The sequence below is a fragment of the Nyctibius grandis genome, chromosome 19, assembly GCF_013368605.1.
Source record: "Nyctibius grandis isolate bNycGra1 chromosome 19, bNycGra1.pri, whole genome shotgun sequence".
NCBI classification, from domain to species: Eukaryota; Metazoa; Chordata; class Aves; order Nyctibiiformes; family Nyctibiidae; genus Nyctibius; species Nyctibius grandis.
Window position 1 is genome coordinate 10564616 of NC_090676.1, and position 23831 is coordinate 10588446.

General features: G+C 50.8%; 1 protein-coding gene across 1 annotated transcript; it reads right to left on the reverse strand.

Annotated features, from left to right (window-relative positions):
• Window positions 1-274: 274 nt before the first annotated feature.
• Window positions 275-9996, reverse strand: LOC137672061 (olfactory receptor 14I1-like). Its single transcript, XM_068416013.1, has 3 exons — window positions 9839-9996; window positions 9356-9471; window positions 275-1266 (listed from the first exon to the last, which is right to left on the reverse strand). The coding sequence occupies exons 1-3, from the start codon at window positions 9994-9996 to the stop codon at window positions 275-277; spliced, it is 1266 nt and encodes a 421-aa protein (XP_068272114.1).
• Window positions 9997-23831: the final 13835 nt, after the last annotated feature.

Sequence of the window (23831 nt, forward strand, 5' to 3'; positions counted from 1 at the left end):
AGTGCTGTCATGCTGAGACTCTTTTGCCCTCCACCTATGCACACAGGAACTGTCCCTGAAGCTCCAAAAAGGGTTTGGAGAAAGGATCTCAGGAAAAGAGTCACTGCAGGTCCAATTTTGTTTAATAAGACAGGGAGCACGGCTCGTCATTTCCACAGCCACTTGGTCAGAAAAGAAAAGATAGTGATTTAGAAAGGGGATGACAACATTATCACAAGTAAAAAACCACCACCACCACCAAAAAATATGGACGACAGACTGAACCTGTAATGAGTTACATTATCACTGCTCTGCAGTAGATGATGGGCTTTACTGCTTCAGAAAAACATCCAGTCCTCAGTTTCCACACTGCATCCTTGATCTCCCTGTTCCTCATGCTGTAGATGAGGGGGTTCAATGCTGGAGGCACCATCGAGTACAGAACTGCCATCACCAGGTCCAAGGAATGAGAGGACATGGAGGGGGGCTTCAGGTAGGCAAATGTGCCAGTGCTGATAACCAGGGAGACCACGGCCAGGTGAGGGAGGCACGTGGAAAAGGCTTTGTGCCGTCCTTGCTCAGAGGGGATCCTCAGCACGGCCCTGAAGATCTGCACATAGGACAGCACAATGAAAACAAAACAGCCGAATGTTACTAAGAGGCTAAGCACAACAAGTCCAGCTTCCCTGAGGTAGGAGTGTGAGCAGCTGAGCTTGAGGATGTGGGGGTTTTCACAGAAGAACTGGTCCACAGCATTGCCATGGCAGAGGGGTAGTGAAAATGTATTGGCCGTGTGCAGCAGAGCATAGAAGAAACAACCGACCCACGCAGCTGCTGCAATGTGGACAAAAGCTCTGGTGCCCAGGAGGGTCCCGTAGTGCAGGGGTTTGCAGATGGCAACATAGAGGTCATAGGCCATGATGGTGAGAAGAGAATACTCTGCTGCAATCAAAAAGGAAAAGAAAAAGACCTGTGCAGCACATCCTGCATAAGAGATGGCCCTGGTGTGCCAGAGGAAATGGGCCATGGATTTGGGGAGAGTGGTGGAGATGGAGCCCAGGTCAAGGAGGGAGAGGTTGAGCAGGAAGAAGTACATGGGGGTGTGGAGGCGGTGGTCGCAGGCTATGGCAGTGATGATGAGGCCGTTGCCCATGAGGGCAGCCAGGTAGATGACCAGGAAGAGCCAGAAGTTCAAGAGCTGCAGCTCCCATGTGTCTGCAAATGCCAGGAGGAAGAACTCTGTGATGGAGCTGCTGTTGGACATTTGGTGTCTCTGGGCATGGGGACCTGTCATAGGAGAAAAAGACAGTGACAAGTTAGGGGAGAATTCTCTAAGCAAAAATCAAAGCCATTTCCCACATTCTCCCCCCCTGTAACACACAGACATCCTTTTGTTTTCCTAGGAGACCTTCCTTCAGCTCTGTGGCTGGAGCCCTGTTTGATGCTGGCCGCGTGTACAATGAAGAGCAGGGCATCTGCCCATGGGCTCTCGATAAGTCAGCCCTGCTCTGCAGAAGGGGGTAGGGGCAGGGACCGGTCCTGGTGGTCAACTTTGTCCTATGAAACTGCTGTTAACGGCCTGTCAGCATCTGCACCCCCAGTGCTAAGGAACAGGGAGGGCAGAAGGCATTTTAAGAGTTCTAGGTTTTTTACAGCTCCCCCTCCATCTGCCCTGGTGAGTATTCTTGGATGTCAGAAACCCTCAGCATTTCTGCTGCACTCAGGGAGAACAGAGCAAGTCCTGCGAGGCAAGAGGATTGCCTGTGGCTCAGTGCAGAGTGAGGGGAGCTGGTTTGTCCCTCCATCAAGTTCCCAGTTTCTGTGGGCTTGCACCTTTCTGACATGGAGGTTTATCATAATCCCATGTTACCCTGAAATATCACTGGATGCTGCTGAGAGCAGAGGGATCCACTGCAGACCACTAAGTGCCTCACCCTTTCTCAAGGTCTCAGCACCCCACTTCCAGCCCACGACACTCATGCTTTATGTCACCAACCAACCAGCATTTCCTCAGTTACAGAAGCTTTGCATTCTCCTTGGGGCTTTAAGACAAAACAGAGGTGCTAAGAGATAGGTTTGCATCCTTGAGGGCAGCTCACAGCTTGGAAGGACATCTCAAGGGGACAGCCAAGAGTCCTAACAAGGGCATCTCAGTAGGAGTCAGCTCATATCCCAGCCCTACAGACTGTATTGATCAGATCCCACAAGTGAGATGAAAGCTGGGACACTTGTTCCCATGGACACCCCTGCATGAAAGGACCCACAAGATCAGTGTGTGACTCTGCAGCTGAAACTCCACCTCCCCAGAGAGCCTGGCAGCAAGAATTAAATAACCACAGCAATGACAGAGACAAGTGGAGAAACAAGGGAAAACACAGTGAGGGTGTGGCTGGGAGAGGCCAGGGCAGAGGCAGGCGGGCCCTCAGGGCAGGCGGGCCCTCAGGACAGCGGTACCCTGACCCAGCTGTGCACGCCACCTCCCACACACCAGCATTGCCGGGCAGCTGCTCTCAGCCCCTGTGCTCTGCAGAGGGAACTGGGCATGTGGCTGGAGAGCTGCACCACGGCTCTGCTGGAGCTCTGGCTGCACAGGAGGGGGTTCATGCCTTGGACCCCACAGCCTTGAGGGCAGAGGTTTTGGTGGGTGGGAGAGGAGGCAAGGGGGCTTGCTCAGAGGAAGGGGTCTGCATTGGAGGGGGTCACACGGAGCTTTCTGAACTCTCTCTCCAACAACATTTCTGGTTTTAGTTTCCTCTCATTCCCAGATCATATCTCTGATGCCTGGAGATTTCTTCCCCCGGGAGGTGTTTCCCTGTCAGCACTCACAGACTCCACTGCAACCTCTGTGCACTCACCTACACAAACCTGCCTGTTTGCAGGGCACTGGCTGTGTGCATGGTCCTGATTGGAGGTTCAGAAGGGCAGAACACCCTGATGGGTCCAGCATAGTTGATGCTGTTGCTGTCCATGGGCAGAGGAGTGGCTGAAGGCACTTTAGGAGGCTCCTAGCAGACCTATTGACCACTCAAAGATACAGCTCAGGAGTCTCAATGACTTATTCAAACTTGAGAACATGTTTCTATTTCTCTTTCTCTTTCCCCCCACTCCCCCTCTTGTCCCCTACCCTCAAATTTGGAAACTGAAAACACAGACTCAGGAAATCTCTTTATCTTTATAGCAAACCCTGCCTTAACCTTCCTCTTGAAACATCCCCTTGGAAGTTTCCTAGTGCTGCTCTGGAGCTGTGAGCAGCCCTGGCCCACACAGCATCCTCTCGACAGCAGAAGGACCCTGCCCTGTCTGGGGTCACTCCTTCCACCCACAGCTTCTCCCTGCAGCACCAGAGGGAGCTCCCTGGGCAGGCTGAGTGCTGACCCTCGCAGGCAGCAGAGTCCCTGCCCCAGCACAAAGACCCCTGGGGTGCAGGGACCCTGCTCTGAAGGACAGCCCTGGGCACCCCTGGCTACACACCCCTGCAGTTGTCCCCAGCAGAAGGCAGATGTCATGCTCTGTCCCTCTGACAGTGCAGCAGGGAAGCCCTGCTCTGGAGCATGTTCTTTTCCTCTACAACAGAGATACTGTGAGAGACATCCTGACAGATCCTCTAAACTGTGGGATGCACCAGCTGCATGTAATCCCACCAGGAACTGCACCTGCATTGTCCTGCAGCCAGAGACTTACCATGTCAAGGGCTGTGAAGATTTCTCCCCTAGTGAGCTCTCAGCACCCTCCCACCCCACGCTGCCTTTAACCTCTCCCTGCCTCACTCCTCTCCCCTCGCTGCCTGCAGGCAGTGCCCTCAGCCCTGCTGCGCTCTGCAGAGGAGCTGCTCCTGGGCAGAGCTGTCTCTCTACAGCGCTGCCCACTTGCCTTCAGCTCCCTCCACCCCAGGAGCCCAGCCCAGCTCAGCAGCAGAGGGACCAGCCCAAGGTGTCTCTTCCTCTGTCCCCTCTGGGCTCCCTCCAGGTGTCCCTGGGGCTCCAGGGGATCCTGCTGCAAAACAGGCTGAAGCAATCACTGATGTTCCTTCCTTCAGCTGGCAAGAGACACTTCTTTGCAGCAGTGTCATTTTTCCTCTCAGAGACAGAGTGAGGTCTAAAACTGACATTTCCTTGTCCCATCATTACACAGGACAACTGGACCGTGACAAGGAGGGATCTCCGTTACCCCTGCTAAGGGAGGGGATGCAGATGAGTCAATAGAAGCATCTCATTTGTGGGTTTGTAGTCCTGGGGCTAGAAGGGGACTCAGCCCCCTCCCATGCACAACACAAACCCGCAGGACGTGGGATTCCTCTTGCCTCAGGTGTTCAGGTGGGCACAAAACAGGCAACTGCATGTGAGCTCTTTCTCTCAGCTCCCATGCTGATTAATGGAGATGGAGGGCAGGATTGGGCTGTTCAGACACCAGCCTGGTGACATTGAAGGTGTCAGGGGTGGTCAGAGATGTGCAGGTAACTGCAAGCTCTAAGGGAACAATTCACAGAGACAGGCCAACATCCAGGACAAGCTGGAGAGCTGGGCAGAGAGGAACCTCATGAAGTTCAACAAAGGCAAGTGTAGGATCCTGCACCTCAGGAGGAATAACCCCACGCACCAGTACAGGCTGGGAGCTGACCTGCTGGAAAGCAGCTCTGCGGGGAAAGACCTGGGAGTTCTGGTGGACAACAAGTTCCCCATGAGTCAACAATGTGCCCTTGTGGCCAGGAATGCCAATGGTGTCCTGGGGTGCATGAGGAAGAGTGTGGCCAGCAGGTCGAGGGAGGTTCTCCTGCCCCTCTACACTGCCCTGGTGAGGCCACACCTGGAGTAAGGTGTCCAGTTCTGGGACCCCCAGTTCAAGACAGACAAGGAACTACTGGAGAGAGTCCAGCGGAGGGGTACGGAGATGGTCCGAGGGCTGGAGCATCTCTGCTATGAGGAGAGGCTGAGGGAGCTGGGGCTGTTCAGCTGGAGAAGAGCAGACTGAGGGGGGATCTTATCAATGCTCACAAATACCTCAGGGGCGGGTGTCAAGGGGATGGGGCCAGACTCTTCTCAGTGGTGCCCAGCGACAGGACAAGGGACAACGGGCAACATGTAGCTCTTAACTCCTTAATGACTCCCCAATTGAATGGCTCCCATTCTGGTGGGCCGCTCCCGTCCCCTCGATATACTGGGCAAGCCAATACCCCACCACCCATAGCAGACGCGGCCCCGAAATCACAGTCCTCAAGTGCGTGCTCTCTTAATTTTCTCCAGAACCTGTCCAGGTCCAGGCCAGACACAGTAACCTGGACTGGCTGCAGCGTGGATAAGTCCTCCACGCTACCGCCTGACTTTCCCGACCCTCGGGCTCTGCAGCAACTATGTCCTGTTTCCATCTCTTCAGAAAGATCTATTAAGGGTGGCTCAGCCTCAGATTCGGGTAATGGGACGGTAGAAGGATCAATGTTCCGCTGCTGTTCTATGGGAGGTGGGGGGGGGGCTCTGGCGGCACGGAGGACGGTGGCGGGGGGGGGCTCTGGCGGCGCAGAGGGCGGTGGGGGGGGGGACTCTGGAGGCGCGGAGGGCAAAGTCAATGTGGAAGCAGTTGTAGCCGCCTCAGCTGCCACCTTTGCCTCTCTGTCCACCCTCAATTGCTCCAGTGAGTCTATAACTAATCTCCACGTCCTCAACGACGCGGTGGCTATCTTGTCCCCTCTTGAGGCAGCCTCAAAGAGAGACATTCCAGTGCTTTGCCACGTACTAACTCCAAAAGCAGCCTGGCCGTAGCTGGCAAATCATTCTTTTTACACCATACCAGCAATGTTCTCAGGGCATTCACCTCATATTTGATGCCCCTCCTTTCAAGTATGCGCATCAATATCGTTAGTATGGAATTTTACTCAGCTGAAATTTTAGCACCCACATTAATCAGTCCCCAACGGCTCACCTCTCTCGGTGTCTGTTGCAGTGGTCCGGACCTGAGGCTCACTCTGCCTGTCTCAGCTATGTTGGGCACCACTGTCACCGCTCATCGTCCGCGGTCTCTCAGCACCTCTAAACGCCCCAGTCGTGTGGCTTAGATGAGTGCACAGTGAGGTGGATCGAGAACTGGCTGAATGACAGAGCCCAGAGGGATGTGATCAGTGGTGCTCAGTCTAGTTGGAGGCCTGTGGCTAGTGGTGTTCCCCAGGGGTCAGTACTGGGCCCAGTCCTGTTTAACTTATTCATCATTGACCTGGATGAAGGAACAGAGTGTACACTCAGAAAACTTGCTGATGACACCAAACTGGGAGGGGTGGCCGATACACCAGAAGGCTGTGCTGCCATTCAGTGAGAGCTGGGCAGGCTGGAGAGCTGGGCGGAGACGAACCTCATGAAGTTCAACAAAGGCAAGTGTAGAGTCCTGCACCTTGGGAGGAATAAGCCCCTGCACCGGTACAGGTTGGGGGCTGATCTACTGGAGAGCAGCTCTGCAGAGAAGGACCTGGGTGTTCTGGGGGACACCAAGTTCACCGTTAGCCAGCAGTGTGCCCTTGTGGCCAGGAAGGCCAATGGTGTCCTGGGGTGTGTGAGGAAGAGTGTGGCCGAGGTCAAGGGAAGTTATCCTGCCCCTCTACACAGCCCTGGTGAGGCCACACCTGGAGTAACTGTGTGCAGTTCTTGGCTCCCCAGTTCAAGAAAGATAAGGAACTACTGGAGAGAGTCCAGCGGAGGGGTACAGAGATGGTCAGAGGGCTGGAGCACCCCTCTTGGGAGGAGAGGCTGAGAGAGCTGGGTCTGTTCAGCTTGGAGTAGAGAAGACTGAGAGGGGATCTTATTAACACTTACAAATACCTTAGGTGTGGGTGACAAGAGGAGGGGGCCAGACTCTTCTCAGTGGTGCCCAGCGACAGGACAAGGGGCAACGGGCACAAACTGAAACATGGGAAGTTCCATCTGAATATGAGGAGGAACTTCTTTGCTGTGAGGGTGCCAGAGCCCTGGCACAGGTTGCCCAGGGAGGGTGAGGAGTCTCCTTCTCTGGAGATATTCAAACCCGCCTGGACGTGACCCTGTGCAACATGCTCTAGGTGAACCTACTTTGGCAGGGGGTTGGACTAGATGATCTCCAGAGGGCCCTTCCAACCCTTAACCATTCTGTGATTCTGTGCCTCACACGGGACACCATTTGTCGTTATATTTGTCATGGCGGTCAAATAAAGACAGGAGACAGAAGGATAGTTTCAAGCAGGCAGCATGTTTTAACTCTTGCATGTTAAAATTGTACGACCAATTGAAAATGGTAAAATCAAGTCCAGGAAGACCTCTGCTTTCTTCCCCGGCTGGAGCTGACCTCTCTCTGCGAGGCAGAAGAAAGCTGCCTGTTCTCGTGGGGCTTCAGGATCTTGGCAAATCCACTGGAAGGAGTACGCAGAACTGGTTGGATTCATAACCATGAAGGTCCTGGGCAAACAAAGCAAAAAGGATTACTAAGGTGGAGTTGGGACATTAATGACTCTGTCCTGTAGCAAACATCAGACACTGCCAGCCCTGGACACCATCTGGAAGGAACTATTTGGTATAAGGAACAATGCTGGGAGCACAACCATATCACCTGCCTTCCAGGGGCCCCGTTTGTCTCTCAGGTGGCTAAAGATCAATGGCTATCAACCAAGAAATTAGCCAAGAAATTAGCCAAACTCTTGCATGTTAAAATCGTAAGACCAAGTGAAAATGGTAAAATCAAGTCCAGGAAGACTCTATTGGAAGATGGAACTCTCTGTTGTGGTCACAGCCTTCACTGACCCTGTCTGGCTGGTATCTCAGAGGAGCAATAATGTCCCAAGGATGCTCTGTAATGGGACAAAAGTTGTACTGGCCACACTGCACAGGCTGGGGATATGTGGTCCTCCCAGACAGACCCATAACTCATTCCAGAAAGGGACAAAGAGAACAAACAATCAGCCAGTTGGTCTGCAGTGACCAGCTTGTTCCAGCCGCAAGCCAGACTGGTGGCCAAGCATCAGCAGATCACACAGGGAGAGCTATCAGGTTGCTTTCCGCTCCTGTGTTACTGCTTGCTAAATTGGAATCCCACAAAGTCCTCGGGACAGGTGTGAAAGTGAGAGCAGACAGGAGGGAAAACAGCATGGGGGCAGCAAAGACAGTGGAAAGGCCCAGAAGAGACCCAGAGAACTTCTTCAACCAAACCACACCACTGACCATCACTGTAAAGGTGCTCGGATGATGGCCAGGAAGGCTACATCTGTTAGCAAATTAAATGGGCTCAGGACTGAAGCCAGTCGCTTCACTCTGCTCTTAAACTCTCCCCATCTCCAGGACTGGGTAGCTAGACGCAAAATTCTCCTGCAGAACGGTTTGTGGCCAGTGTTCACTCTCAAACCACATTCAGGGACCAACAGTAGAGGTGACTGTTACAGCAGCCGGGAAAATTCTGGGCGCTGTCACGTCCCAGTGCAGCCAGCCTCAGTGCTCAGTGTCAAGGACAGTGTTAAATCCTGCTCCCCTGGGGCCTACAGCACTGAGTTGTGCTGCTTGTGCGTGGTGGAGAGGCGGCTTTGGGGAACAGCACTGCTCTGTCCTTCACACCCTTTCCTTCCTTCCTCTTTTCCGTAACCGATGACCAGAGAGCTAATGGCACAGCCCAGCTTCAGCACGAGTGTGCCCTGTGCCTACACCAGGACCCACAGGGGAGGGAGTTAAACACATTCAGGGCGTCAAGGACCTTGGCTGAGGTCTCCCACCTTGCCCATCAGGTGAGCTGCCTGTGCTAGGAAACACAAGGGCTGACAGCTCTCCTCGCTCCTGCTCCTGACGAGATCTCTTGGACACACAGCCCTGTGTTCCCGCAGAACCACACTGCTCCCACGGGACCACGTGCTTGGACACAACCTCATTACTGCAGGTTAATGAGCCCCGGCCCCGCCGCTGAGCTCCCACGGCTGCTGCGAGCAGGGTCTCTGCCTGCAGCAAACACTCCGGTGCCCAAGTTAGGACGCTTAATTTTAGACAGTGACTTTGCATTTGCCCTGGTCTGGGGAATTGGACGCAGACAGTGGCTGCAGGTCAACTAACTTGTCACACCATCGATTTTCCCAGTCTCAGAGGTGCCCTGATGTCCCCCTTTCCCAGCCCTGACCCCCTCCCGTGTCTCTCCCCTTAGCCAGGCTCTGCTCCTGTGCAGAGCAGAGTGTCAGAGCAAGCACCGGAGGGTCTGACAGGCAGAGAAGGGGCAAGGAGAAAGTCTCCAGCTGCAGCTGGGAAGATGCTGATGAAAGCAGAGGATTGAACAGGGATGAAAAAGTAATTCATGTTTTGGGGTGAAGTAGCATGGTCTTCTCCCCAACCCCTCAGTTACCAACTGAAACACCCCAGGCACCCCCAGCTGCCACCCAGAGCCAGTGCCTTACCGTCCAGTCTGGGTGGGAGCAGCTCCCCAGTATGGCTCCGTGCCCTTTCATCCTCCACCGCCACCACCACCCAGGTGTACTCCAGGGCCACATTCCCTGTATTGAACAGCTGGAAACTGAAGAGCAAGAAGGAGAGGGGAAAAAAAAAAAAGAAAAAGCCCAATAAATACAAAGTGAGTAGAGAAGTAACACTGTACAGTGGGCTCCTGACACCCCTTTCTTTATGCTGAGGAGCATCTTCTTCTCCAGACAACTCTGTCATGGGCTGCCCCAAGACAAAGTATTTCAAAGTTTGGAAGTTAAAGAGCAGACATGTTGTCCCGGAGACAATCCAAGAGGCTTATTCTGGTCTTATGTCTCGGTTTGACTTGTGTTTATTTTGGCTACAGATTTGTCCTCGAGCAGATGAGGACAGGCAACATGCAATGAAAGCAAAACCATGGGTGGGCAAAGGCAGGTCCCTGCCTGGCCTCCAGCACTCACGTGAATGTCCTTGTCTGGAAGAGCAAGGTTTCTTTGAACTGAATCGAGTCCGTATCCAGCTTGAACTCGGCGTAGTCGACGACAGCGCTGAGATGAAGCTCCACCTCACGGCTGCTCTCCTCCAGGACAGTGTGAGCTGGTTCTGGGTCTGGGTCCATCTCAATCACCTCCAAACAAGAGAGGGAAGAATCACTGAGCAGAGCCCAGAAAGCCAGCCCGAGTAGGGAGACTTTCAGCCTCCAAAATCAGCCACTTAAAAGGGCTAAGAAGGACCATTCCCATTTATTTCCCTGGAAAGATGACCAAATTTGACCCTTCTGCTATAGTATCTGTTCCTACTTACTGATCAATCACCTCCACGACTGCTAATACACCCATTGGGACTATGGCCGGCTATCAGTCCCTGTAGAGCGCCTGACCTTTTTCCTGGCCCCCTATAAACCCAGCAGGCCTCTAAATCAGGATTATGTTCCTCTCCTGGAGCTCTGAAGATGGAGAACCCCAAGAATGAACAAACCTAGAAAACACCTTTTCCTTCTTGTCTTAGGAGAAAGTGCTTTCCAGGTGTCACGTGTGGGGCAACAGCCACACTGGTGGGGGCTGGGGACGGGCATTTTGGGATGGGAATGAACTCACTAGGAAAGTCCCTGACTGATGATGCTCTGATGGAGAAGAAGTTTGGTTTACAGGTCTTATAATGGCTCAGAAACTAGGGAAGAGCTATCACCCAAAGTCAGTGTGTTTGGCAATCATGATAGTACAAGCAAGAGTTTCTGGAGATGATCACAGAATCACAGAATCACAGAATGTTAGGGATTGGAAGGGACCTCGAAAGATCATCTAGTCCAATCCCCTTGCCAGGGCAGGATTGCCTAGACCATATCACACAGGAACGCGTCCAGGTGGGTTTTGAATGTCTCCAGAGAAGGAGACTCCACAACCTCTCTGGGCAGCCTGTTCCAGTGTTCAGTCACCCTCACCGTAAAGAAGTTTTTCCTCATATTTAAGTGGAACCTCCTGTGTTCCAGCTTGCACCCATTGCCCCTTGTCCTGTCAAGGGATGTCACTGAGAAGAGCCTGGCTCCATCTTCTTGACACTTGCCCTTTACATATTTATAAACATTAATGAGGTCACCCCTCAGTCTCCTCTTCTCTAAGCTAAAGAGACCCAGCTCCCTCAGCCTCTCCTCATAAGGGAGATGTTCCACTCCCTTCATCATCTTTGTGGCTCTGCGCTGGACTCTCTCTAGCAGTTCCCTGTCCTTCTTGAACTGAGGGGCCCAGAACTGGACACAATACTCCAGATGCGGCCTCACCAGGGCAGAGTAGAGGGGGAGGAGAACCTCTCTTGACCTGCTAACCACAGCCCTTCTAATACACCCCAGGATGCCATTGGCCTTCTTGGCCACAAGGGCACACTGCTGGCTCACGGTCATCCTGTTGTCCACTAGGACCCCCAGGTCCCTTTCCCCTACGCTGGTCTCCAACAGCGTAGGATATGATACTTCTCTGGACTCCTGCGTGACTGCAATACATTACCTGGGCTGCTCCATCATGGGATATCCCACACAATATAGAGACTACAACCAAGATCTCTGGTTTTAGCATAGGCAGAGCTCAGAGCTCACCCACAACGTGCTGGTGGGCTAGGCAGCATTCACAGAAGAACACTAGTGTTGCTCTCCACTTCAAAACAAGAGACAGAGACCAGTGGATTTAACTCCTTGTCGGTGAAAAGGCACTGAATCAGATGAAGAGATTTTTAACACCGTAAAATGCGTTATCATAAAACGTGACCTCCCATTCACTACAGGCTGCAACACCTCAGCTTTTGGCAGAGACTGATAGTTTGCATGTGGCTAAATGTCTCTTGTCAAAAAGATTTCCCCATCCCGTGTGAGCGTATCAGGTCACCCTGCATCCACCCCTCCCCTAAAACACATTTAGTGTTTAGTTTTAAGCATCAGGACTAAGTGTCAGGAGGAAGCAGGAGCTACTTAGCCCGTAGATATGGTGGTCTGCTGCCATCAGCCGTTCTTTTTGTAGAAGCTCAGTTAGCTTTTGCTGTTGTGCTTCTCGGGGTAGGGTGTCCCGATGTGACAGTCCCCAAACTGGATGTGATCCACTCTGGCATCTGTTAAGAATGAGAGGAAGGGATCTCAGCATGCGGTGAGGTCCATCCGCACAGGCTTGGTTATATAGAGGACACAAATGATCATACATGGTCTTGATAGCACACCACAGGCTGACAGACTTCCTTTTAGAGATACTCAGCTGAACGCTGGTATTGCTACACCCTCCTTTCAGGCGGTTGTAAAGAGCCAGAAGGTCTCCCCTCAGCCTCCTTTTCTCCAGGCTAAACCACCCCAGGTCCCTCAGCCGCTCCTCATCACACTTGTGCTCCAGACCCTTCACCACCTTCGTTACCCTTCTCTGGACTCGCTCCAGCACCTCAAGGTCTTTCTTGTAGTGAGGGGCCCAAAACTGAGGGTGCTAGTCTCTTCTCCCAGGTAACAAGTGATAGGATGAGCGGAAACGGCCTCAAGTTGTGCCAGGGGAGGTTTAGATTGGAGATCAGGGAAAATTTCTTCACGGAAAGGGTTGTCAAGCACTGGAACAGGATTCCCAGGGGCAGTGGTGGAGTCCCCATCCCTGGAGGGATTTAAAAGACGAGTAGATGTGGTGCTGAGGGACATGGGTTAGTGGTGGGCTTGGTAGTGTTAGGTTCATGGTTGGACTCGATGATCTCAAAAGTCTTTTCCAACCAAAATGATTCTGTGATTCTATCTCTGACCCTTCGCTGCTAGCTTCCTCCCTGACAGAGGATCTTCCCTTGTGTTCTCGAGTGTGGCTGCTCTGAAGGCTACAAAAGGCAATAGGAGCTGCCTGCTAGGCCTGGACCACACCTGCACTGGCACAGGTTGAGCAGAAATGTGTATTTTCCTATTCCTTTCTCCATCTTGGCAGCCTCTCCTCTCTTACCCTCAATTATGTCTTCCTCCAGATTGCCCTCAGTGTCCTCCTCCTTGCTGTCTGCCACTAGCCAATGGATAGTATCTAGCATGAAGTAATCCTCGTAGCCTTCACCCACCACCTGAATGTTGGTCTCTTCATAGGGGTTGTCCACCACTGACAGGTGGATCTTCCCTTCCACACGTTGGGCCAGGGTGGGTTTGAAAAGGACGTCAAACTCTGCTAATTCCCCGTGATGCAGCACCAGGGAAGCAGTGTGGGGCTTCCTCCCTGCACAGTGATGGAAGTCAGAGACAAGTGTTACAGTCAGACAGAGGAAGTATTTCCATGGGGTATAAGAGGAATAAGGGGTTGAAAGCCAGCTGTCTCTAAGCACAGGTCCTCCCACCAATGGTTCCAAGACCCTCCTCCTATGTTCACAAGACTATGACACCACCATGCATAGCACTACTTAAGTGTCTTCACCTCAGGTTAACACCCAGCTCTCACTCAAACCGCATCCAGCCAGGTCCTGCCATACATAAAGCTCAAAGGGTGGTTTGGGCTTTTGTTGGCTGGCTGTGGGCTCAAGGGCTGCCTCTGTTCAGGCTGATAACTCCCCACATGCAGCAAAGACCTCAGATGGTCCATTCAAGTGGTGACAGACACCTACAACTCAACCCACCACGTCCAGAACAGAAAAACTTCTTACAACTTGCTAGGAGGAAACCCTGCAAAGAGTCCACGTGCAAAACTAGGGGTACAGAGAGCCCCAGGAAAGAAAGCTCTTGGCTGCTGCTTGGCCAAGCCAAGAGCAGGGCACCCATTTTCCCCCTGTGAATGACCACACTTCATGGTTAATGAATTTACCTTGTCCAGAAGAGTCTTCCTTCATGCCCTCAGCTTGGTAGAAGCACTGTGTGGTGGGCCTGGCTTTCAGGAAGAAAACTCCCCCTTCATCCAACAGGTCTATCATGAACTGAGAAAAGGAAACAGAGCACGACCACACTGGTGTGGGTACAGGATGGCACATGGATCGACACCGTACCGCTGCTGGTCCAGCACGGGGAACCCAGCACGCTTCCCTGCTTCAAACACAGCTTTTAGCACAAAGTTTAAGTAAAATCAGGCAGAAAAAAAAGTGTTGAAAGGCACTGGGATGTAATTATAACATAAGCAAACAGGACAAAAAGTACTAAAAGTAATGAGCAGGATGTAATTAAACTACAACTGAGTTTAATTACAGTGTAGTAAAATGTGATCAAATACAATCTAGTGTAACCAGGACACACCACACATTCCTACGTAAGAACCGAAATGTGAGAAGAGGGACGGGGGGAAAATACCCCACCAACTTTCTTGTGTTGTGTTGAACTGAAAAGGATAGACTGGTCAGAAAACCACGTTTCCCAGAGGAACACTCTTCCTGGGAAGCAGAAGTCAATCACTCGCTTAAAAATAATTTCTGAGGCCTGTTCCCAGGTCTACCCTGTTTTTCTGGGACCTTTCCTCCATGGGACACCACCAGATGCTGCATTCCCTGAGCAGGTCCTCACCTGGACAGGCACAACGCCACAGTTTTGAAGGACCAGAGGGCGCTTTTCCGAATCCCCCAGCAACAGCCTCTTGAAGAGGAGCAGAGGGTTCCCTCTCCTATTGCGAAAGACTGGACGCAACACCGTCACCCGAGGCAGATTCCCGTCTCCGCTGATATTGAAGGTCAAGCTTTGTGCTTTAGCTGCTGCAGGGCTGCAGGAGAGGCAGAGGAGAAAGCATTACGGCTGGCACTAACCCACTTCCCACTTGGCAAGCGATGAAGCAAGTGCCACCCGCTGCGTTTTCCCTGGCTGGTGCTCCTGTACCCCATGACACAGCTCCCTCTCTCCTCCCCGGGCAGATCAGGGCCATGCATAGAAGGTCAAGGAATCTGCTCTGAAGAGCCAGAGCCTTCCAGAATTACAGTTAAAAATCATTTCGCTTCATCGAATCATGCGGTACAGCAGGTAAATAATGAGGCAACAGATGAGACACGGCAAATTCGCTGGCTGTGGTGATAGGAGACATGCAAAAAGCACAAGCACAGCATGGAAACAGTATACAAGCAAGAAGGGAGAAGTAAATAAATAACATCGTCACTAAAGATTATTTCCCAGGACACTAAACCAGGAATTGCCTATTAGGGCCGAGAGCTGACCTATCTCGTCCCAATTCAGCGACTAAAGGGTTGGGGAAGAGCAGGTCAGAGCCCCACTACAAACCCAGGTCCTGGGGCGGAGGAGCTGGCTCCTCTTTTACAAGGGATCCAATCGCTGCTTAACATAAAATATCCTAATATACCCCAGGTAATCCCGTAGGATCATCTCATTTTAATGTAAACAAGGAGGAAATAGTGCACGCTGCCTTGCTGGCACAGAAACCACTTCATCTAATCCTTTGTGCTCAGCTCTTGCACATCTCCATTTCCTTCTGATTCAATCACTTCCACTTGGCCACCCAAGATGACATTGTCCTCATTGTTACTCGTATAGGCTAAACTACAACTCTTAACTTTTCTGCTCTGCTCTATCTAGTAGTTACTGCTTCCTGTACTATCTAATGCTAAGTACCCTACCTAGGGCTACTAAGAGTTAGGGTTAGCGAGAGGTCTACATGCTCTGAGAGGAGAGGCAGCTATCAGAAAGGTCCCCCCAACCCCAAGATTTCCCAGGGTGAGTTACCTTGTCTGGGCATCAAGGGAAGCCTCAAAAGTGCACTGGTACTTCTGCATCGCTTGCGGAGCGAAGGTCACCGTAGCAAAGGCGTGAGAGTGGCTGGGCAGGCACATCCGATCAGGATCCACCTTGGAAACCTTCCTAATGTGTCTTTTAAGCTTGGAGGAACCCACAGAGCGGTGTTACGACAAAACATCCTTCAACGTGATGCAGTCTTATTCATATATGCATCATGGGCAACAGCCCCAGACAGAGTGTTTTCCTTCCTGCTTCCCTGGACAGGCTCCTTCCATCTCAGAGGGTGACTCCAAAGATGTGCTCACCTTGCACAGGGAGCTGCCATAAAGCCCAGGAGTGCAAAAGCTTGCTTTGAGCACTGGGCAGCCACCCCAGCACACATGGGAGGTGGGGACTGCATGGAAAACTCTGCAAATAACCTATAATTGGCCTTTAAAGAGAAGGAAAAGGCCAGGGAGCCTGAGGAACTGGTCTGCTTTGAGCCCCGGCGCATCAGTTCAGTAGACAAGCCCCCTCTGAAGTGAGCTTCAAAGAGATATTCAGAAGGGCTCAGGTTTCCCACCGAAGACCCAGAGAGGTGAGCCAAGACCTTGCTCAAGACATGCTGAATTCAACCCAACTGTCACCCCAGCATTGCTGCTCTGCCCCGTAGTCTGATCTGCACTGAGCTGGACTAGTCTGGGCAAGAGGGTGTAATGAATCCGGAGAACAAGGCAGGCTACCACAAAGCCTTTAAAGAGTAACACTCCTCATGGCCTCTTGTTCTTACCTTATGAGCAACGGGTTTGATGGAGAGGACCACGTCACAGGGGACTTTGTCCACATTGTGGATCTACTGCACTGCGAGGTGCAGTATCTGCACTGGAAAAGGCGGCGGTGGAGTGTATTCTGCAGATAGCTGCACAGACTGAGACTGAGATAAAAAGAAGCAGAAACTTTGCTGGGATGGGGCCAGCGAAGAGGCTTGCTAAAAACCACCGATCAATTGTTTTCTGCAGCTTGCTGGGACGATCTAGGGAAGAACTTTGGAGATCAATTACAGTGGGAAATAAAGAGGCTAAAAAGCTAGCCACATCTTGGAAGAAGGTGAGGGATATGCTGGAGGCTACGTCCTCTGAGGCGAAAGTGTAACCCTCTCTCAAAAAAGCACTAACAAAAGAAGATGAAAAAGAACAGTTACCGGCGGACCCTGTAGAGGCAGCCCCTCCCTATGAGGATTCGCCGATACTCGCCCCCCCCTCCGGAGGCTCGGTGCCTTCCGCCCCCCACCCCCCGCAGGCTTGGTATCTTCCATGCTCCTCCCCCCCCCGCAGGCTCGATGCCCGCCACTTACCCTGCGCTTGAGATAGAGTTTTGGGGTGGAGAATCAACAGTCCCGTCAGCCCTGTTAATGCCTCATGAAATGGGGCCGGAGGCGACATCTGGGGTCTCAGTACCCCCTCCAGAGGATGACGGGGCAAACAGCCACCAGTGAATCCTGAAACTTTACCCCTCCCCATGGAAGTAGAAACAAATGAGTCAGACGCCGCTCCTGAAGCGGACAGTAATGCGCCTTTGCGAGAGTTACTGCAGCGACAAGAAGAGCAATTGCAGGAAATATTAAAAAAAATGGAGAAGCTTGATGGAGGAGCTAGTAAAACATCGCGGCAACTCGCTTACAATAAAGCCTCGCAGGCGATATCTAGTGGGTTAGAGGCTCTCAGACAGGCTATCGAGAAGCAGAAAGCTCCGCCAGCAGAACCGGAACTAACTCCGGCAGAGCTAAAGCACAAAGAGGAAAGAATCCGGAAGTGGGCACAAATTTGTGTGGAGAACGGAGATTGGGAGGAGGCAGCAGCTGACGCGTACCTACGTGACAGATTTGGGAGTGGCCTGGGCGGGCCGTCTCCTCCCCGGGGCGGGCCGTCGCCTCCCTAGGGCGGGACATCGTCTACTTGTTCGCGCATGCGCCGGCTGATTGACCCTCCTCGACAAGAGCATAGCACTCAAAGACTAGCGGGGGAGCTCGAGCCCCATCTCCGCCACTGCCAAATTGTTCAGATTCCGATGATCCTGGTGACGAACAGAATACACGGCCTGAAGCATTACCTGGTTATGATCCAGGGCAACGATGGCGGGGCGTCATTCGAGAGGCTACCATCGAAGGCATAATGTTACCGCATATCATCACCGCAATGCCAGTTTTCACACAAGGAGATCGTCGTCAATGGGCACTGTTTGATTGGAAAATTGTGAAGCAGTTACAAGAAGCAGTGATGCAGTTGCTAACATCATTCTTTAAAAAACAAACATTAACACAAGTGGACATACGTGCTCTTGGTGAACTGATGTTGCCACCCACTGCGTACCTGTTATTTTTGGAAAAGTGGCAGCAAAAGCTGGAGATAGCCGCTGTTCAGAACGTACGCCGAGCTGAAGGGGACCCCTTGAGACTGGCACCGCTTGACGCACTATTAGGGAAAGGTCAGTACGCCGATGGTGCAACACAAGCTGCTTTACATCCACACGTGTTACAACAATCACAGGCCTTAGCGCTGGCTGCATTAAAGGAGTTGCCAAATATAGGGACACCTAAGCCCCCTTACACGACGGTCAAACAGAAGGCGGGTGAAACTTATATGCTATTTGTTGATCGCTTAAAAGACGCCATTGATGCATCGCCGAATTTAACTCCTGAAGCTAAGGCCGCAGTCGGGAAAGATTTAGCAGTCATGAATGCGAACCCACAATGTCAGCAGATTCTTGCCAGTTTGGGAAAGATGGCCACATTGGCAGATATGGTTGAGGCTTGTAGCAAAGTTCCAATACTGCAAGCGGAGGCGGAAAAGGCACGGATTCATGCTCAAGCTCATGCTGACGCCTTAGCCGCAGTTTTAAAGCCACCAGGGAAAACAGGGAAAGAAAACTGAGGCCCATCCGGGACAGGATGTTATCCGTGTGGAGAAAAGGGACACATGAAGCGGAATTGCCCCAAGAAAAATACCCCAAACAAACGGAGCAACCCCGGAGGATCTGCTGGGCTTGCAGGTGTGTGCAATCGCTGCAATAAATTTGGGCACCAGGCGAAGGACTGCCGATCAAGATTTAAAAAAGATGGAACCCCGTTGCTGGGAAACTTGAGAAGCAGCGCCGGGGAACGGGGCGCGATGACATCACAATACCATCCAGCAGCCTACCCCATTCAGGCTGTCTCTCAGAGCTCTCAGCTTCCACCAGAGGAAGTGCAGGCATTGATTTGGCTGTGGGATCAGATGTAACAATTACAGATGGCGCCGTACACGTAATTCCCTCAACCGTTAGTGGACCTTTAGGCTATGGACTCAGTGGATTGTTGTTAGGAAGATCATCAGCTACCAAACAAGGTCTTCTGGTACTACCAGGCGTCATCGACGCGGACTACACTGGACAAATTGGAATCATGTGGCCAGTATTAAACCCACCTGTGACATTGAAACAAGGAACTAAATCGCTCAATTAGTTCCGTTCCAATCCAGAATTCCTAGAGCCGTTGACAACGCGCCAGAGGGAATCAAGGTTTTGGTTCCACTGGAGCCCCCACAGTCGCATTTGTGCATGAAATAACTGCTGCCAAACCCTGTCGAACAGTTAATATCAGAGGACCCAGAAACATAACATTAACCAAGAAGCAGATGTTGTTGGACTCTGGAGCTGATGTTACCATAGTTCCTCGTGCAGCCTGGCCAGAAGCATGGCCTCCTGAATCAGTTAATACCACTGTGGTCAGAATCGGAGGCGCTTCACCCACACATGTAAGCATTCATTTTGTAAAAATCGAGGACTGTCAGGAGAAAATAACAGCTCGAGTTCGACCGTATGTGTTATACACCACTATATCGATTCTGGGGCGGGATGTGCTTTCACAATGACGATGCATTCTCCAAATGCCTTTTTAGAAGCTGCCATTGCGGCGAGCAACACCCAACCTACACTGAAGCTCACTTGGTTAACAACATCACCCGTCTGGGTGGACCAATGGCTGCTACCCAAAGAAAAGCTCGCACACTTACAGGAGTTGGTGCAAGAACAACTTGATGCAGGTCACCTAGTACCCTCAACAAGTCCATGGAACACACCTGTATTTACAATACCTAAAAAGTCAGGGAAGTGGAGATTACTGCAAGATTTAAGGGCTGTTAATGCTGTCATGCAAGACATGGGTCCGTTACAGCCAGGGCTCCCTACGCCTACTATGTTACCACGAGGATGGGATATCGTCGAGATCGACCTCAAAGACTGTTTCTTCACGATACCTTTGCATCTGGACGACTGTGAAAAATTTGCATTTACAGTTCCCTCCATACATCGTGCAGCACTAGTGAAGAAGTATCACTGGGTGGTATTGCCACAAGGTACGAAGAATTCTCCAAGAATTTGTCAGTGGTATGTGGATCTGGCTCTACAGAAATTTCGAAAGACGTGTGAGGGAATGCTGATTTACCATTATATGGATGACTTGTTACTTTGTCAAAAGGGAACCATCGCCAGCAAGGTGGTAGAAGAATTGAAGTCAGATCTGGAAAAGAGGGGCCTAGTCATAGCCCCGGAAAAGGTGCAGCTGTCAACACCTTGGAAATATCTAGGGATATCGCTTACCGAATCCACTGTTCGACCTCAGAAATTGGAGATTCGAGCAAATGTAAAGACCCTGAGCAATGTACATAAATTAGTGGGAGACATTCAGTGGATAAGGACTGTCTGCGGCATCACCAATGCAGACCTTCAACCTCTCTTTGAAATGCTTCAGAAGGGTTCCGTACCTCAAGAATCCCGCGAGCTCATAGAAGAAGATCGATCTGCACTGCAAGTAATAACTCAAAAGATTGCCTTGTCTTGTGCTTCACGAGTAGTGCCTGAATTACCCATGGACTTGTACATTTATAATATGGACCTTGAAGTATCAGGCCTATTAGGACAATGGGACCCATCTCAGTCAAATCCACTTCAAGTGCTGGAATGGGTGTTTTTACCCTCTCATGGTAAAAAGACTATCACTACAAGGTGGGAAGCTATCGCTCAAGTCATTCTCAAAGGGACTGCACGGCTATTAGCTGTGGCTGGACGAACACCTGACAAGCTTGTTATTCCAATCAGCCTTGACTACCTACCAGACGTATGTCAACGAGAAAAACTTATGTCCTTAGCCCTATTGAACACGATGATGCAGACTGGCAATCGCTATCCATCACACCCCATCTTTAAAACTCATATATCGCTGGAAGAACAGCCTCTTGTCGTCAGTGAGCCGTTGCAAGCAATCACGGTGTTTACCGATGCAAGTAGCCGCACCGGAAAAGCCGGATTTGTCTGGCAAGAACAGGGAGAATGGAGAAAACATGTCACTGTAGCAGAAGGATCTGCTCAGGTTTTAGAATTACAAGCTGTACTCCTGGCCTTACAAAAGTGGTGCAAAGCACCCTTAAATTTGGTAGTAGATTCCCTATACGTGGTAGGGCTTGTGAAAAGCATACACCGATCGTTGCTTCGCCATATCGCCAATGAACTGCTGTTCAAAGCCTTTCTCGACCTATGGCATGAAATGCAACACCGTCTACACCCAGTATTTGTCACCCACATTAGAAGCCATACCAGTTTGCCCGGAGGTTTGGTGGAAGGAAACTCCCAAGACGATCAGCTGGTATCCACGTTTCCAGTGGACAGATCCCCACAGGCAAAATTAACAGAGGCTCGGCAATCTCACCAGTTTTTTTCACCAATCTGCAGCAGCATTGCGATCGCAATTCCAATTGACAAAGACTGATGCAAGGGCGATTATAGCTTCTTGCCCTGATTGTGCTAGAATACCTGTGTTACAGATTGCGGGAGCAAATCCCAGGGGACTCCAACCCAGACAGATCTGGCAAACAGACATCACCGAATATGCTGCCTTTGGCCGACTCAAATATATCCATGTATCAATTGACACCTGCTTCGGTCACATGTGGGCTACAGCCCTGACCTCCATGACGGCTGAGGCCGTTAAAAAACATTTGTTGCAAGCTATTGCAGTAATGGGCCAGCCAGAACAAATTAAGACTGATAATGGCCCTGCCTATCGCTCTGAATTGTTTGCAGAGTTTATGCAGAAATGGGGTATTACACATGTACGCGGTATTCCATATAATTCTACAGGGCAGGCAATTGTGGAACGTGCGCATAGCACATTAAAAAAGCATTTAGAAATTATTTGAAAACAGGGGTAGATGGGACCACAGGACGCGCTACATAAAACATTGTTTGTATTAAATTGGCTAAACCCTAAGAAGAACTCGCAAACACCACCTGCCATAGCTCATGGGCAGGGAAATCAAAAAGACCTCAGTAATACAAACGTACCGGTAAGGGTATTCATCCCGGAATCAGGCACTTGGGAAGGGCCAAAGCAATTGATAACTTGGGGCAGAGGGTATGCTTGTGTCTCCACAGGAAATAACTGCCAATGGGTTCCGGCCAAGTGGGTGAAGCCGTGGCTAGATGAACCAGCCGACACTACAGGACCAGGCAACTCTTAACACCAGAGGCCTTGAGGAGGTGTGATCACCGTCCTGCACGTATCATCTGGACGTGGCTCCAGAATCTGAATACAGAACAGAAAATGCAGGAACATCCTGGGTTTTTGGATGACTGGTTGGGTGGTCTGGAGGGTGGATAGCCAGCCTAGTGAAAGGCTTGGCACAAGTATTGCTATTTATCTTTCTCTTGGTACTCTGTATTATAAAATGTTTCCAGGGAATAATATCAAGAACCATTGTTATTGTTTTAAGAAAGAAAGGGGGAAGTGTGGGGGCGTGGATCGTGGAAGAACTATAGAGAGAACATACAAGTACACTGTTATGTAAGAGCATAAGTCAGCAAGAAAGCATAAGGATGTGGCTTGTTTAGGCTCATAGCAAGTATCCAATCAGAACAGTAGAAGTGGCGTGCAGCAAGAGTGTGTACAGTGCTTTCAGCCAATACCTTAAGGTGTAACAGAGAGATAAGAAAAGTATGTATGTTATAAAAGACTATGTTAACTAAAATAGACTATTAGAGCATCATATTGATGAGCTGTAGTCCATTCATCGCATGGACCCGAACAGTCACTCCATGCCCATACCTTGGAAACCATTGTCAAGCCATTGATGTACCTTGGAAACCATTGTCACTCCATGCCTGTACCTTGGAAACGGTTGTCAAGACACTGCCCTAGCTAGGAAACGGTTGTCATGACATTGCCGTACCTTGGAAACCATTGTCACTCAATCCGCGTACCTTGGTAACGGTTGTCAAGCCATTGATGTACCTTGGAAACCATTGTCAAGCCACTGTCCTACCTTGGAAACCATTGTCAAGACATTGACACACACTGGAAACCATTGTCAAGCCACTGCAGTACCCTGGAAACCGTTATTGTAACTTGGAATCATTGTTGTATTAAGGAAAATGTATTATACAGGCAAACCCTTGATGTCCCTTAGAAATCATTGTCAAGCCAATGCCATACCTTTGAAACGATTGTCAACCCATTGCCATACTGACGACACAACTGTCAAGCCATTGCCTTAACTTGGAAACCATTGAAAAGCCATTCTCACACCTTGGAAACCATTGTCAATTCACTGCCGTACCTTGGAAGCCATTGTCAAGCTACTGACCTAGCTTGGAAACCATTGTCAAGCCATTGTCACAACTTGGAAACCGTTGTCATGCCACTGCCGTACCTTCGAAAACATTGTGAAGCAACTGCCGTACGTTGGAATCCGTAGTCAAGCAACTGCCACACCTTGGAAACCATTGTCAAGCCATTGTATCACTTTGCAAACTGTTGTCAGGCCACTGCCGTACCTTGGAAACCATTCTCTATCCATGCAAGTAACATGGAAACGGTTGTCAAGCCATTGCCGTAGCTTGGAAACCATTGTCAAGCCAATGCCGTAACTTGGAAAACATTGTCAAGCCATTGTCACACCCTGGAAACCGTTGACAAGCCACTGCCGTACTTTGGAAGCCATTATTTTAACTTGGAATCATTGTTGTATTATGGAAAATGTATTATACAGGCAAACTCTTGATGTCCCTTAGAAACCATTGTCAAACCAATGCCGTACCTTTGAAACGATTGTCAAGCCATTGCCTTACCTAGGAAACCATTGTCAAGCCACTGCCATAACTTGGAAACCATTGTCAAGCCACGGACCAAGGTTGGAAACCATTGTCTAGCCACTGACGTACCTTGGAATTCGTAGTCAAGCAACTGCCACACCTTGGAAACCGTTGTCAAGCCATGTCACACCTTGGAAACCGTTGTCAGGCCA